Source organism: Euleptes europaea, chromosome 19, assembly GCF_029931775.1.
Source record: "Euleptes europaea isolate rEulEur1 chromosome 19, rEulEur1.hap1, whole genome shotgun sequence".
Taxonomy (NCBI): domain Eukaryota; kingdom Metazoa; phylum Chordata; class Lepidosauria; order Squamata; family Sphaerodactylidae; genus Euleptes; species Euleptes europaea.
Window position 1 is genome coordinate 13,979,751 of NC_079330.1, and position 15,788 is coordinate 13,995,538.

Genomic DNA, 15,788 nt, shown 5'->3' on the forward strand with positions numbered 1-15,788 from the left:
CTTCGAGCAGGGACCCTTCTTCAGCAATCGGGGTTGGGGGGGTGTCTTGTTTATTTCCTGGTCAGTTAACTGGGGACCATACTGATCTAACTCTCTGCTCCCCCTCCTCTCCCGAATAACTTTAATAAAGGAATAAATTGTTTCATGCTTCCCGCCCCACCTCCATATCTTCTCTCCTCTGCACTCCCCGGAAAACCAGGTCAATTTGGTTTAGAGCCTGTGCATGAGAAAAGGCAGAGGGGCTTCAGTGCGCTTTTGAAACGAGTAATTTTTATAAAGAACAGTATGTTAAAACTAGGAGATGTAACTCTTCTTTTTCCAGAATGTAATCCAGAAAAAAGTAATAATAAAGCAAGGGTTCTGTTTAGAGTTGAGCAGCTGATATGACTGGATGATTTCTTAGACGTCTTTTCTTACTAATGCGATGGATCATTTCGCAAATGCTCTGTGACTTCATTCATTCCTTGCCTTCCTGTCTGACGAATTGCTCTGGAAGGCAGTGATTGAGACCCGTTGACTGCATAGATTTTATTGGGCTTATACGCCTTCAGTCCTGCGCTCATTTTTGTGTGTGTGTATTAAGTGCCGTCAAGTCGCTTACGACTCATGGCGACCCTATGAATCAGTGTCCTCCGAAATGTCCTATCTTTGACAGCCTTGCTCAGGTCTTTCAAACTGAGGGCTATGGCTTCGTTTATAGAGTCAATCCATCTCATATTGGGTCTTACTCTTTTCCTGTTTACTTCAACTTTTCCTAGCATTATTGTCTTTTCCAGTGACTCTTGTCTTATCTCAAATTGTTAATGTCCCTCCCCCCAACTTTCACTCCACCTTCATCTAAATCTAATCCTGCTTTCCTTGTGATAAAAGTCATCACAGGAGCTCAGCCGAGGGGCAAGAGAGGGTTTTGCAGACTGCTTCCAGTGGCCCTCTGACTTAATTCTTCTTCCCCAGCTCTTTTGGTGTTTCTTGTGAGATTTTTTTCCCTGTGTGCTGCTAGAGGAAAGATGGCATGTATCTCCTAGGACCTCCGCATGATTTTGAGCTCTGTGCCTTGGTGTGGCTGTCTCTAAACCGCGTTTAACCTGCAGTATGTGCCAAGTGTCAACTCTTCAGGGCAAGAGTCGCAGCAACGGTCACCCAGCTTGAGGGCCTTCCAAGTTCTGACCTTTCCTGCTGCTATTAAATTGGGTCTGTTTGGCTAGCAAAAAAAAAGGACACCCCCCCCCCCCACAAACTTCCATTTTCCCCGATCACGATACTGCAGGAGTAAATGCCTTACATGGTCGCTCAGTGGTGTAATGTGTGAACACCTCCCGGCGGGGTCTGCCGTTGAATCGATAACACCGTTCTGTGCCTTGTGCGGTTCTCTCGCATGCCTGCCACGCGAGCTGAAAAACTGTAAGTGTCTCTCTCTCCCCCGCTCCCAACTACCTACCCACCCTCTCTGCCCTGGCCTTCCTTACCCCTCAGCTGAACGCCCTCGACCAGCCTGGGCCTTTACCATTACACCACGAAGGGACATGTAAAGCCTAGCGTGTGCAAAGCAAAGGACTGTGTAGAGGCCGATCCTGAGGGAGACGTTTGCCCTCTTGTTCTTTTTTTCGCCCTGCCTTAGCTTCACTCCGGTAGCTACTACCCTCAGGAAGGCTGGCGATACTCCCATGCCCACAATGCCATCCTTGGCCCCTTTGGGGAGCTCATGACCGAGGAGGACATCCTCCGCATCGAAAAGCAGATCGAGAACCTCCAAGTGATGCACAAGGTCCAGAAAGTGGAGACGGAGCTGGAGCAACTGGAGACCGAGCTGCAGGAACTGCTGCCCGTCTCCGCCGCACTGGCGAACGAGCATTTCACCATCAACCCCAAGCGCATGCAGGGCCGGGCCGACGACCTCCCGGCCTGGTGCAGCAAGATCTCGACCCTCCTGAAGAGCATGGCCGTCCTCCTGGCCACCCTGGGGGGCAGGGCCACGAGCCTGGCTGACATGGTGACTCCGGAAGGGCTGGAGCAGGCGGCCGCCACCGCGGCTCCTCCGCAGGCCATGCCCCCCTCAAAAGATGGCCCGGCCAACATCGCCCGCTCCCAGTCCTTCAGCTGCACCCGGGAGGAAGTGGAGAAGGAGATCATGCAGTGGGGCGTCTCTGTGAAGAACCTCAAGGCCAACTACGAGTTGCACATCCAGTCCCAGCTACCCAACACCACGTCCGGCCGGGTGTACAAACGGAAGAGATCTCTTCCTGTGGGAACCGCCCCGTTTGCGTATAGCCGAGAACCCATCATGGAAGAAGATTACATTACTGGCATCGAGGGGTTCGGTGCGCTGGGCGAGGACATCCCCGCAATTGGCATGGAGCCCCCCATCCAGCTCTCGCACACCCCTTTGCTCTACGGGGAAGTGGGGCCCCTCTTCCCCACGCAGGGGAACGCTCAGTGCGCAGATGGAGACCCCTTTGGGGAAGCTCTCTTCAGTCCGGACCACATGACCCGGAGCCTCCCGGTGCAGACAGAGCTGAGCTGCGTCCAAGACTACATCGACATGAGGAAGGAGAGGATCGTCTACCTTTTCCTGGAGCACTGGAAGAGGTGGACTTTCACCGAATCGGACAAGCAGGCGGCCCCCAAGAGGAAGACAGCCCCGACTCCAAGCGCCGACGCGGCCGAAGAGCACAAAACATTCAACGGCGCGGGCGACTCCCTGTTGACAGAGGCAGGGGGAAAGCCCAGCGATGACGACCGGCTGTTGTATTTCATGAAGCAGCGGCAAGTGGTGGGGAAGCTGATCGCACATTGGAGGAACATCATCAGCCAGGTGCCCACGAGGCAGATCCGGCGCCTCAGCCGCAGCAACATGCTCTACTGGCCCGAACACTTCCTGCCCCACACCAGCGGCACGCCGGCGGAGTACGACAGCCTCACCCTGGACCTCTTCATGCTGGGCTACTTCCAGCTCCTGGAAATGAGCATGACCCGGGAAGAACGCAAGTTCCGCCACCTCCTCTGCTACGAGATGTTTGACCGGCTGGGCAGCCACAGCTGGGACCTCATCCGCCAGTTCCACAAGGTGGTGATGGAGGAGATCGAGGCCGGCAAGAGGGATTGGCTGGATGGCTTCGAGGACCTCAAGCAGGAGTTCTTCGGGGACAACTTGCGGCCCGCCAGCGCGGCTGCGGCGGAAGCGGAGGTGCCGGCAGAGCCGTGCCCCCCTCCGGTCCTCTGCCACCAGGAATCGTCTCAGACCTTGATCAGCAGCATCCAAGAGCCCAGCGCTACTGCAGATGAACTGGCCCCCACCCCCACCCCGAAAAGCAGGAAGAGCTCCGTCCAGCTGGTCTCGGAGGCTGGGGAATTCAGCAATGAAGACATTTGCCGCTACATAGACCGTAGCTTCTCCTTTTGGAAAGAGAAGGAGGCAGAGATGTTTGACATCTGATGGTTCTCCCTGGGCAGGTGGAGAGGGCTGCCGCCTTTCACGCATGCTGAGTTCAGGCCCGGCTTCAGCATCCCAACTCGGGGTTGGCCAATCCCAACCCCACCCACCTTTCTGGAAGGCGTCTTTGGTTGTACTCCAAGATAACAAGGCACATTCTTCAAAGCTGGTTGTGAGAGTGGGGCAGAGGTCACAGGTGTCCTCTGCAAGGGCTTTTGCTTGCGTCCTTGGGCAGAGGCGAGACCGCGGCTGTGCTTTCCTGCAGGCCGGAGCTAAGTCCCAGTGGGGAAGCGCTTTCGCTTGTGTGAACGTTCGAAGCTTCTAAAATGTCGGGTTGCCCAGCGAAACTAATTGGCAGTATATTCAAGACACACTAAATAAAAGCCCTTCTTTCCACTGGTGTAGTATTAGCTTATGGGATTTGCTGCCATCATGTATGGTGACGGCCTGTGTCTTAGGTGTGAGATAAATTCATGGAGGAAGGCACAATCTGTCCACATCTGTTAGCCACAGTGGCAAAATCGCCATAACCAGATGTTTGAGGGAAGTTGGTCATCTTCACGAGAGCTTCCCAGAGCAACCCAATTGCCCACCGCTGGGTTGGATGGATCAATGGTCTGATCAGGAAATTTTCTGATCATTATCTTAGCCCAGCAAGAAATTAAGACTCATTATGTCAAACTTTTGGTCTATCCAATATCAGTGGCCGTGAAAAGGCTCAGGGAGGGGTCTTTCCCAACACCTCCTACCCGAGACCCTTTTTAGCAGATGTCAGGGGTTGAACCCGAGCCTGCAAAACCCGAGCCTCCCCAATTACCAGCAACATTTTTTACAAAAACCCTCGAGAACAGTTTTCCCAGAGTACTTGGGATTCGTTTTAGGATCTACCGGGAAAGCATCATCACAGGTGGAGAGAGAAAGAAAGAGAGAGAATTATCTCCTAACTGCATATGCTAATCAAAACCCAAGCAGCAATCGTTTTGCTCAGGGATAAAGCTAAAAACATGAACCAAAGAGATAAAACCACCGTAGACAGTAAAAGAAAAAGGGAGAGAAATTATCACCGATTATAATTACCACCTGCGCTTTCACCAAAACTATCTTTAAAAATGGCTCACAGCATCTGGAGCAAAGGGAATGTGGAGAACGATAGCAGGGGAAGCTTCCCCCTTCCTGCTTTAATCTAGAGTAGTTGAGAACCCAGCAATTCGTTGAGGGGAAGGTCAATCATGGAAGACAACTTGCCCCAAAGATAGTTTCCCTGCCACTATCAATCTTCCTGTGCGGTAACAGTGTTATGCTGGACATGTTTTAGGGGATAGTGCCTTAGTTCTCGGGGGACAGTGGTGAAACCCAACTGGTTTGGCCTGGTCCCTGCATGGACTGAAAGCGATCTTGCAGTGCATCCCTCACCCCCAGTCCTCTATGGCACATGAGGTTCTTGAGCAAACAAGTCAGCTTGGAGAACATTCCCTGAGTGTAAAGGTAGTCCCCTGTGCAAGCATCAGGTAAATACTGTCCCATGGGGTGACATCACATCCTGACGTTTACTAGGCAGACTATGTTTACAGGCTGGTTTGCCTTCCCCAGTCGTCTACACTTGACCCCCAGCAAGCTGGGTACTCATTTTACTTACCTCGAAAGGATGGAAGGCTTAGTCAACCTTGAGCCGGCTACCTGAAACTGACTTCTGTTGGGATCGAACTCAGGTCGTGAGCAGAGCTTTTGACTGCTGTGCTGCAGCTTACCACTCTGCGCCACGGGGCTCTTTCCCTGAGTCTAGATGGGCTTTAAGGCTCTGTTTTGGGGCAGGAAAGAGAAAAGACTGCTAATGTACTATAGTGCCAGCTCCCCAGGTAGCCTAAATTTATGTGACACCAAGCTTGTCTCGTGGCTCATGGGGGGCGCTTTGAATGTGCTATCCTGCTTCCTGTGTAGCATACAGTTTTGGTTTGTGTTTGCTATGCGTATACATCCACGTTTCTTAGACATTTGACAGCTAAAGCACGCTTTTTTCTGAATTGAAATAGACACGTGCTTCTCTCTGATGTTTGAAGGGCGGGCTTTTAGAGCCATAAGGCTAAGAACCTATTACCTGCAGACCAGCCCACCCTCCTGTGTGTTGCTGGGTACGCCCTATAATTGGAAGGCCATTTCAGAACCGGGACTCATTCAGAGATGCAATGGGCAGCCTTCTCCGTAAGTAGGTAACGCTGCATTGAGAATGGTTGATTGAATGGTTGCAATCACATCTGATAAAGAGAAGAGGCAGAATTACCCACATCAGTGGATGCTAATTGGAAGGAGGTGAGGCCCGGACAGTGAATCATGCAGAGGCACAGCAGGCAGCCCCCTCTTGGGAACCCACAAGAGCACATGTGTAACTTGTGTCATTGCATGCAGTTTCTCCAGCGGGAAATCTTGTCAACATGGGCAGCAGTTTGTTGTCTCAGAGCGCTTTATAATACCCACATGATCAGTGCAGAACATTTGGATGATCTAGACAGTCGATCCTCTTTCCAGTTGGGTGGGTGGCCAGAGGGATCCTGTTTGAGCTGGTCTGTTTTGTGATGTGGTTTATTTCTTCCCTGCACATTTCAAGTCCTCTTGTTTGCCTTTATTAATTTGAGCCACTGAAAGCTGGAGAAAGTCAAGCTGATTGTAAAAGCAAAGATGTGGGGGGATTGGGTCGGGCGTGACCATGTGGGGCTCTTGTTTTCCATGGTGAAATAAAGGTGTGTGATTCATGGATTTGGCCTTGTTTATTATTAGCAGGAGGGCAGTTTGGATCCATCAGTACTTTGAACGAATGGTTTATTTGCATATAGCCTTAAAGGTAAACGTAGTCCCCTGTGCAAGCACCGGGTCATTCCTGACCCATGGGGTGAAGTCACATCCCAACGTTTACTAGGCAGACTTTGTTTACGGGGAGGTTTGCCAGTGCCTTCCCCAGTCATCTTCCCTTTACCCCCAGCAAGCTGGGCACTCATTTTACCGACCTCGGAAGGATGGAAGGCTGAGTCAACCTTGAGCCAGCTACCTGAAACCAACTTCTGTCGGGATCAAACTCAGGTCGTGAGCAGAGCTTGGACTGCAGTACTGCAGCTTAACACTCTGCACCATGGGGCTCTGGGTCCACAAATCATGATCAGTTCTTTGTACTGGACCAGGAGCAAACTGGGACCCCGGAGTAGCTGACACAAGAGAGGCTTAGGTCATTACAAACATATCAACAATGCCACAAATATATAATAAAAGGAAAAATACTAGGCTAATAAAATGCTATGTTAACGTATGTTAAATTGATGCATATAGAGTAATAAGGACTAAAAACTGTAGCGGAGCCCCAGTCAGCCAATGAGACCTAGCAACCATTAAACGCAACGCGAAGGGTCAGCTCTCTTAGCAACCATATTGGACCTTCTTTTCTTTGCCGCCAGAGCAGGGGAGCCAAGGCCCGCCCCCCCGCCCCCGCAGTCTCCTGGGTGTGCCAGGCCCCAGCAGGGGCCAGGTGTGCTCTCCCCACCACCCCCTCCCCGCACTCCCGGGCACAGCCAGGCCGCCCCTTGCATGGCAGTATACCTGGCCTCCCGATGGGGACTCTTCCCCCCCCCCCCGGAGGCCAGATCTACCCATTAGTTTCTATGGGCCACCCTAGAAACCAATGGGCAGACCTGGCCTCTATACAGGTCTACTGCCATGCAAGCCAATGGGTAGACCTGGCCTCCGGATGGAGACGGGTCCCCCCCACTACAGAGACCAAGTCTACCCATTGACTTGCATGGTAGTAGACCTGGCCTCCCAACTGAGACTCATGGAGGCCAGGTCTACTTATTGGTTTCTGTGGTGGCCCATAGAAACCAATGGGTAGACCTGGCCTGTGGGGGGAGCTTCCCAACAGGGACTTCCCCCCCCCCACAGAGGCCATGCATCTTCTGCCTGATTAAGAGACATTGATGCTATATCCGGTCCTCCTCCCAAATGAGTTCAACACCCCTGCCCCAGAGCATACAGGGAGGTCCTATACGAAACAAACCTATCAGAATCTTGTAACAAAAATATTAATTTCTCAACACTAGGACAAGTGTTTAGGCCAGAAACCAGCCCAGCAACAAATTTAGCTCTGGGGGGGTCCATCAGCCTGAAGAGGAGAAGACTGAGAGGGAATACGATAACCATCTTCAAGTACTTGAAAGGCTGCCATATAGAGGAGGGTGCCAAGTTGTTTTCTGTTGCCCCAGAAGGTTCAACCAGAACCAACGGGTTGAAATTAAATCAAAAGAGTTTCCGTCTAGACATTAGGAAGAATTTTCTAACAGTAAGAGCGGTTCCTCAGTGGAACAGGCTTCCTCGGGAGGTGGTAAGCTCTCCTTCCCTGGAGGTTTTTAAGCAGAGGCTAGATGGCCATCTGTCAGCAATGCTGATTCTATGACCTTAAGCAGATGATGAGAGGGAGGGTATCTTGGCCATCTTCTGGGCATAGTGTAGGGGTCACTGGGGTGTGTGCGGGGGGAGGTAGTTGTGAATTTCCTGCATTGTGCAGGGGGTTGGACTAGTTACCCTGGTGGTTCCTTCCAACTCTATGATTCTATGATCCTGTCAGTATGTTTCTTGCACTGAATATGAAATGTTGAATATTATTCCTTTGGGGGTTTGAGAGGGGGAGAGAGATAGGCGCATAGGAGGTGTCCAAAGCTGCTTTCCAGACTCTTAGAGTTCAATATATACTTTTTGCCTTAGGCTGACACTGCCATCCTAAGCATAGTTACACCCTTCTATGCTCACAGATGTCAATAGGCTGTGAAGGTACTACTTAGCATGGTACTGCAAATCCGACTAACGGAGAGGTGGGATAATAAAGAACAACGTGGACTAGTAACTTTTTAAAAAATATATATTTTATTGAAAATTTATATATTACATAAAATCAAAACACTCATACTAACTCATACATACAGTATATTCAGACTTCAAAGGGCATCGGTATATATGTTGCCTTCTACCGGTAATACATTCTATTTATGTTTAAATAAAGATTTATTTAATTAATAACCTGTTCTAAGACCAATTTCTGATATTTCCCCTATAGACTCACAAGTGGACTAGTAACGTTTGTGGCTTTATTTGTGAGAGTGCTTTAAAAATCTTTTCCCTTTATTTTCTGGACACTGCAAACTTCATCTTGTCTGTGCTTTGGCTTCTACCTTACTCCTTCTCCGGTGCTCAGCTTCTTTTTCAACACCCCTGTCAAGTCCAGCTTTTGAGTTTGGGGACCATATAACTGTGCATTCAGTCCCACTCCTAGCATGCTTTTCATGCTAAAGCAGCGCTGCTGTTTTTAAAATGTGGTGCCTGCGAGAGTTGGGCATAGATATGTGAAGATGGGGAGAAATGGAAAGCTAAAGTGAACCCGATTCCAATTCTCCCCAATTGGTTAGGAATGGTGTGAAGTAGAACAGGCGTCTGCTTCCTCCAGGATGTGCATGGATGCTCCCGGGCTGTGGTGGGGGAGGTTGTACGTGGTGTAATGGTTAAGAGCGGTGGTTCGGAGCGGTGGACTCTGATCTGGAGAACCAGGTTTGATTCCTCACTCCTCCACATGAAGGCAGCTGGTTGACCTTGGGCTAGTCGCACTCTCTCAGCCCCACCTACCTCACAGGGTGTCTGTCATGGGAGGGGAAGGGAAGGTGATTGGAAGCCGATTTGATTCTTCCTTAAGTAGTAGAGAAAGTTGGCATATAAAAACCAACTGCTGTTCTTCTGAGAAGAGTCGGTTGTCTCAGATTCTCCCAGCAGGCTTCATAGCGGATACAGGAAACCCATCTATCCCAGTCGGCTGGCGGTTCCTCTTACTGACATCCTGCCATTCTTGGAACCAGCCCTTGCAGGTATCCTGAACACAACAGGAGACGAAACTGCCCCTGGGTGACTCAAATCCCACCGTGGGCTGACTCTATCCATATCCCAAAGCAACCCTGGCCTAGAGCACCCCTTTAGAAGCTGACCTGGATGGCCCAGGCTAGCCTGATCTCATCAGATCTCAGAAGCTAAGCAGGGTCAGCCCTGGTTAGTATTTGGATGGGAGACCACCAAGGAATACCAGGGTTGCTGTGCAGAGGAAGGCACTGGCAAACCACCTCTCTTAGTCTCTTGCCATGAAAACCCCAAAAAGGGGTTGCCATAAGTCGGCTGCGACTTAACAACACTTTACACACACACACACACACACTTGTTCTGATAGTCTCCCATGACCTCAGATTCCCCTTGTAATTATTCTCTCAGGGGTAATACCCTTGGGAATTTAAAGCCCCACACTCCATGAAAATTGAGCTCCAGTTCCTTGTGCTCACTCCTAAGCTCCTTGCCCCGGTGGGTTTTCCAGGCCCTCCCAACCACGCTTCCTTTGACAAGGAGACGGGTCAGCTGGGGACACCGCAGTACACACCTCAGTGTGTGCAAACCACGTGGTGGATCGTGTAGTATGCTGGCCCTGGGGATTGCGTCGGCCTGGCCGTAACTCCTTTGCAGCACGCAGAGAGGGGCCCCCAAGTGCTTCCTGTTTCTCTCTGCCAAGACATCAGCTGATATGGGGTGCGGGTGATATCCTCAACTTCTGGTCCAAATTCTGGATCATCTCTTGCCTGTCCTATTGCAAACTTGAATATTTGAATGTCCAATACAATCATGCTGCATAAGAAGCAGAGGTCTATGGGCAACAGTGGAAAGGGCCGTAGCTCAGTGGTAGAGCATCTGCTTGGCATGCAGAAGGTCCCAGGTTCAATCCCCGGCATCTCCAGTTAAAGGGACTAGCCAGGTAGATGATGTGAAAGACCTCAGCCTGAGACCCTGGAGAGCTGCTGCCTGTCTGAGTAGACAGTACTGACTTTGATGGACCAAGGGTCTGGTTCAGTATAAGGCAGCTTCATGTGTTCAACAGCGCACAGAATTTAAATTCATTTAAACCTATTTAAATTTATTTAAAATATTTGCTAGCCAACTTTCTCCCATACCAAGCTCCAGGCGGCTTACAGCATAGCTGAAACATATAAAATAAAATACATTAAAACATTTTTTAAAAAGATTTAAAATCACAGTTCGGGACTGCTAATAAACTTAACCAAATGCAGTCCTAAATAAAATGGTCTTTAAAGATCAAAAGTGAGGGGGCCAGGCACACCTCCCTGGGGATGTTGTTCCATAATCGTGGGGCTACCACTGAAAAGGCCCTTTCTCATGTGCCCACCATAGGAGGGCACAAATCATAGGCAATAACAGAGAGCCAGTGTGATGTAGTGGTTAAGAGCGGCAGAGTCTAATCTGGAGAACCGGATTTGATTCCCCACTCCTCCACAGGAGCGGCAGACTCGGAGCCAGGTTGGTTTCCCCACTCCTCCACATGAAGCCTGCTGGGTGACCTTGGGCTAGTCCCAGTTCTCAGAGCTCTCTCAGCCCCACCTGCCTCACACAAGGTGTGTGTTGTGGGGAGGGGATGGGAAAGCAATTGTAAGTCGCTTTGAGGCACTTGGACATGCGCAAGACTGCACACAGTTTTGCTGGAGCCTTCCATACCCATGGCGTAGCTTGGCAGATTCCAAGAAGCCAGCTTTTTATTCTAATGCAGCGCTACCAATGGCACAACTGAGAATCACCAACCTAAGCGGCATCTCTAGAAGAGTTCTTGTCAACTGCCCCAACCGATAGCATTCCTTTTTATGGTTTGAGCTGATTTTTAAGGGGGTGTTTTATTCTATGCTCTGCCTAGCCACAATCAAAAGTGATTATATTGCTTGGTTTTAGTCAGCAGATCAATTAAAATCGAATCAGTCCTGGAGAGAGGGACGTGTTCAAACCTATTTCAGGGTCCCAGAAGGGTCCAGCAGTTGGGGTTTGGCATTTGCTGGTCTGTGAAAATTGTATACAGATTCTATTTCCTTGGCTATCCATGGCTACTAGTCAGAATGAATACTAGTCATGAGGCATACCTATTCTCTCCAGGATTAGAGGAGCATGCCTGTTATATTATGGGCTGTGGAACACAGGCAAGATTACTCAGCTGCAGTTGTCTTGTTTGGGGGCTTCCTAGAAGCACCTGGTTGGCCACTGTGTGAACAGACTGCTGGACTTGATGGACCTTGGTCTGATCCAGCAGGGCTTTTCTTACGTTCTTATGATCTGTCTGCAGACAGTTTGTCTTTCATGATACAGGCAATTTCCCCAGACCCTGAACCCACGCAGATGATCACCAGACTATCCAAAGTTTCCTTGCTCGTCTGTATTATCCTGCCAAAGAGTTAAGAGGCATCAGGAGTACAGGTGCTGCCAAACGGTCGTCTTGATCCACCGTATTTCCTAGGCAGAATCCTGATGTTCACGCTGCCTGGATTCTGCCGCCTCTTTTCCACGCCCTGGTCAATAATTGAACGTCTGATTCTCCATCCTTCCCTCCTTGACCTGCTAACTCTTCCCACAAAGCTAACCATCCGGATGGGAGCTCCCTGCCGTTCATCTCACATCTCTTTTCCTGCTCTTCCGCTTTTGTCAGGCTTTAGTGGAAAGAAAGCCTCAACTTCCCTTTGTTGTGTTGCAGGAGAGAGAAGAGGAAGCTCGCCTGTCTACGATGCCAGCTTGGCGGAGGGACATTTTTCGCAAGAAGATGGAAGAGGAAAGGTGAGGGCTTGACGTCACGGAAAGGGTGGCCAGGGGCGGTGCCGTTCGCATGGAAACAAAAATGGGGGCACGGTGTTGGATCTACCAGGCGTGCATGCAACCTGAGCCGGGTGCGAGCTGCATGGCAAAGATTGCAGGCCATATTGGCAGCGACTGAAATCTGGTTCAGTGATTCAGCATTTTCTGTGTCACCATGGAATAGTAAATAAATGAATAGTGTTTTTTTTACTTGCGGCAAGTATGCCAGATAAAACAGGTAAAGCAGAAACTGACTGTCCAGAGTAGATGTTTACAACCAAGGCCAACAAAATTAGGAATCACCCAATTTTACATTTCCTCAGGAAGTACATCAAGGCAACGTAGCTTCATTGCTACTGCACAATATTTTGCGACCTGGGTGGTGATTGGTGAGCTGAAACCTTTGCAGTCCCTGCAGAAACCTTTGGGTCCATTCACCCTCATCACCATTTCCCAAATCAAAGGGTCAATAGTATTGAAGCGGGCTGATTTGTAGAGGGGACATCTGAAAAATACCTGCTTGATGGTTTCCAGCTCCCCTGTGTTACACGGGCAAAGTCTCTCCACCCTGGGGATCTTCTTAAAACTCCCTTCTAATATCGGGAAGAGGACTGGGGAAGGCACTGGCAAACCACCCCGTAAACAAAGTCTGCCTAGGAAACGTCGGGATGTGACGTCACCCCATGGGGTCAGGAATAACCCGGTGCTTGCACAGGGGACCTTTACCTTTTTAATGTGGCAGATGGTAGGGCTGCATATCTGGCCAGCGTGTAGGCCCTCCTATGTGTGTTCGTTTCTAGGGAGTATCCATGGAATAGTGAAGCATCGTTTCAAGGCCGGTAGAGCAGGGGTCCCCAACCTGGCACCCACCAAATGTTTTTAGGAAGTGGGTGGGGCCAGGTAGGGCTTTTGCCCAGCAAGGCTTTTGATTGGGTCTTGGAGATTTGATTGGCCGTACAGATTGTTTAAAACGTTGCTTGGGCAGCAGCTGCCACCACAGCACAAAGATCTGCGCTGTGTTATTGAAGTTAAGCTGTGGCAATCTTTTTGCAGCTGGCTCCGTGTCCTGCGGCAGTCATTTTGTTGCTGCTCCCACAATGACATGTCAGAATTCCAGATGTGCCCACAGGCTCAAAAATGTTGGGGACCTCTACGGCAGAGGCACATCAGAGGCTTAGTGAGGGCAGCAGGCCAAGCAGTGTCATTGGTCCAGTGCCTGCAACCTAATGCAGGAAAGCCCAGCCGGTGAATACCGATGGAGGGGAATCGATGTGTGACTGTGGACAACAGCAGGGCTAATTCCTGCCTCAGGTGGAGAAATAATTCATTGCGGCACTAAACAAGGGGTGTGTCCACCTTCAAAAAGTGAATTCATCAAACGGTGGGCCTGGAAGACCCCATAGACCCAGGGCAGTTGGGGAACGAGATGGAGTTGTTAGATGTAGTCAAGATTCGGCTTTTTTCTGGTACTGATATGCTGGGGGCTCAGATCAGGGTGTTTTTGGTTAGGGTTGCCAGGTCCCCTTCTGCCACCAGCGGGGATTGGGGAGGTTGGGTTGCCAGGTCCAGGCTGGGAAACCTCTGGAGATTTGGGCATGGAGCCTGGGGAAAGACAGGGACCTCCGTGGGGTACAATGCCACAGAGCCCGCCCTCCAAAGCATCCATTTTCTCCAGGGGAACTGATCTCTGTAGTCTGGAAACGAGATGTAATTCCACGGGATCCCCAGGTCCCACTTGGAGGCTGGTATCCCTGTTTTTGATGGTGGTGACCCCCCAGTAGATGGAATCCCTCCTCTTGTTCAATTTGATTTCCAGGTCGACCTTTTTATTTCAGGCAGTGTTTCCATCTCCAAAGATCCCCTGGCAAAAGCTGTCTAGGGTAACTTCAGGCCACTTTTTACCTCTGGTTTTTAGAATCATAGAGTTGGAAGGGACCACCAGGATCATCTAGTCCAACCCCCTGCACAATGCAGGAAATTCACAACTACCTCCCCCCCCACACTCTCAGTGACCCCCTACTCCATGCCCAGAAGATGGCCAAGATGCCCTCCCTCTCATCATCTGCCTACGGTTATCTTTTATTTGATTTCTGTTATTATTTTTTTACTTTGTGTAATTGTACTGATGTTCATTTTTAATTTCTCTGTGTTTACTGAAACCTGTTTTCTATACTTTCGGGCAAGATGACTAATAAGAGTATAAACTGAGACTCTCTGGTTCTTTTTCCCCCTCTTCTTCCACAGAGAGCACAAACGGTGAGTCGGGGCTTTCGTGACCCTTCTGACAAATTGCACTGTCAGTTGGAATTTGGGGAGAGACCCTCCAAAAGCACCGTTTCGGGTTCTGCTCGAGTCCTCCTGATGCGCACAGATGAAGCTGCCTCGAACGCAGTGTGACCCCTGATCCACCTGGCCCAGTATGGTCTACTCTGACAGCAAACAGTTCCCAAAGGTCTCAGGCAGGGACCTTTCCCGTACCGTGCTTTCTGGGATTGAAGCAGAGGGATTTTGTACGGAAAGCCCACACTGCCCCTCTGATCTCTGCTCCTCCCTGCATGTAGCATGAAGCCTGTTTTTATAAGAAAGAGACCCCCAAAAAATCCTACAGGTACAAATATAGAGATTCTGATCTGTGTGTTTCGAGTAGCTAGTGTGGTGTAGTGGTTTGGAGCAGTGGACTCTGATCTGGAGAACCGGGTTTGATTCCCCTCTCCTCCACGTGAGCGGCGGAGGCTAATCTGGTGAACTGGATTTGTTTCCCCACCTCTACACATGAAGCCAGCTGGGTGACCTTGGGCCAGTCACAGTTCTCTCCGAGCTCTCTCAGCCCCACCTACCTCACAAGGCGTCTGTGGTGTGGAGGGGGAGGGAAGGTGACTGTAAGCCGGTTTGATTCTTCCTTAAGTGGCAGAGAAAGTCGGCACATAAAAACCAACTCTTCTTCTACCCTGGCCCATCCCTGATGACGTCTTCACAGTCCCTGACACCGTCTCTCTGCTTTCCCGGCTTCGTAGGCGTTGCTAACCGCCATTCCCTTCTCCTTCTTTTGAGCAGGAAAGAGGAAGAAAAAATGAAGCGGGAAGAGGAAGAGAAGGAGAAAGAACAGTCGGAAAAGCTAAGGACTCTTGGGTATGATGAGGCAAAACTGGCCCCTTGGCAAAGGCAGATCATCCTCAAAAAAGGAGACATATCAAAGTACTAGCCCTGGGGTCTGGGCCTCCCGCCTGCCGGTCTCCACCTGTGCATTGAGCCCCTTCTTTAGATCCCCCCCTCCCTGCGAGGTGTTCAAGAGCGGGAGGGGTGCTTCCATCCCCTTCCTGTTTCTGGGCCTGTCTCTCCTCTCGGCAAGAATCCACCCCCTAGACACCCTCTTCACCATCAACCCTCAATCGCTCATTTCTTTTTTTCCCTATTTGTTAATTCCGTGCGCGTTTTACGATCATCCCCGTTCCCCGAGGCTGAAGACAGCCTGTAACGTTCTCAGTGCGGCAGCGGAGATTTGGCAAAGCACCTTCAACCGCCTTGAAAGTATGTGTACAGTTGTTGTTGTTGTTTTCTGTTCTGGAGTGAACTTGGAAACGATTTTAAAAAAGCAGTTTTGGACATGTTCAGTAGCATAGGCACTGAATGGTTACTGTCTGTGACGTCACCCACTCCCTAGAGCAGTTTTGCA

General features: G+C 50.2%; 1 protein-coding gene across 1 annotated transcript in view; it reads left to right on the top strand.

Annotated features, from left to right (window-relative positions):
- The window catches only part of ESPN (espin), a 107,005-nt gene extending 91,637 nt beyond the window's left edge, over positions 1-15,368 (top strand). Inside the window, exons 12-14 of the mRNA XM_056865078.1 lie at positions 12,018-12,097; positions 14,360-14,371; positions 15,170-15,368. Of these exons, the coding sequence (XP_056721056.1) occupies positions 12,018-12,097; positions 14,360-14,371; positions 15,170-15,317 (240 nt within the window). The 3' untranslated portion in view covers positions 15,318-15,368. The remainder of the gene's footprint in view (positions 1-12,017; positions 12,098-14,359; positions 14,372-15,169) is intronic.
- Positions 15,369-15,788: the final 420 nt, after the last annotated feature.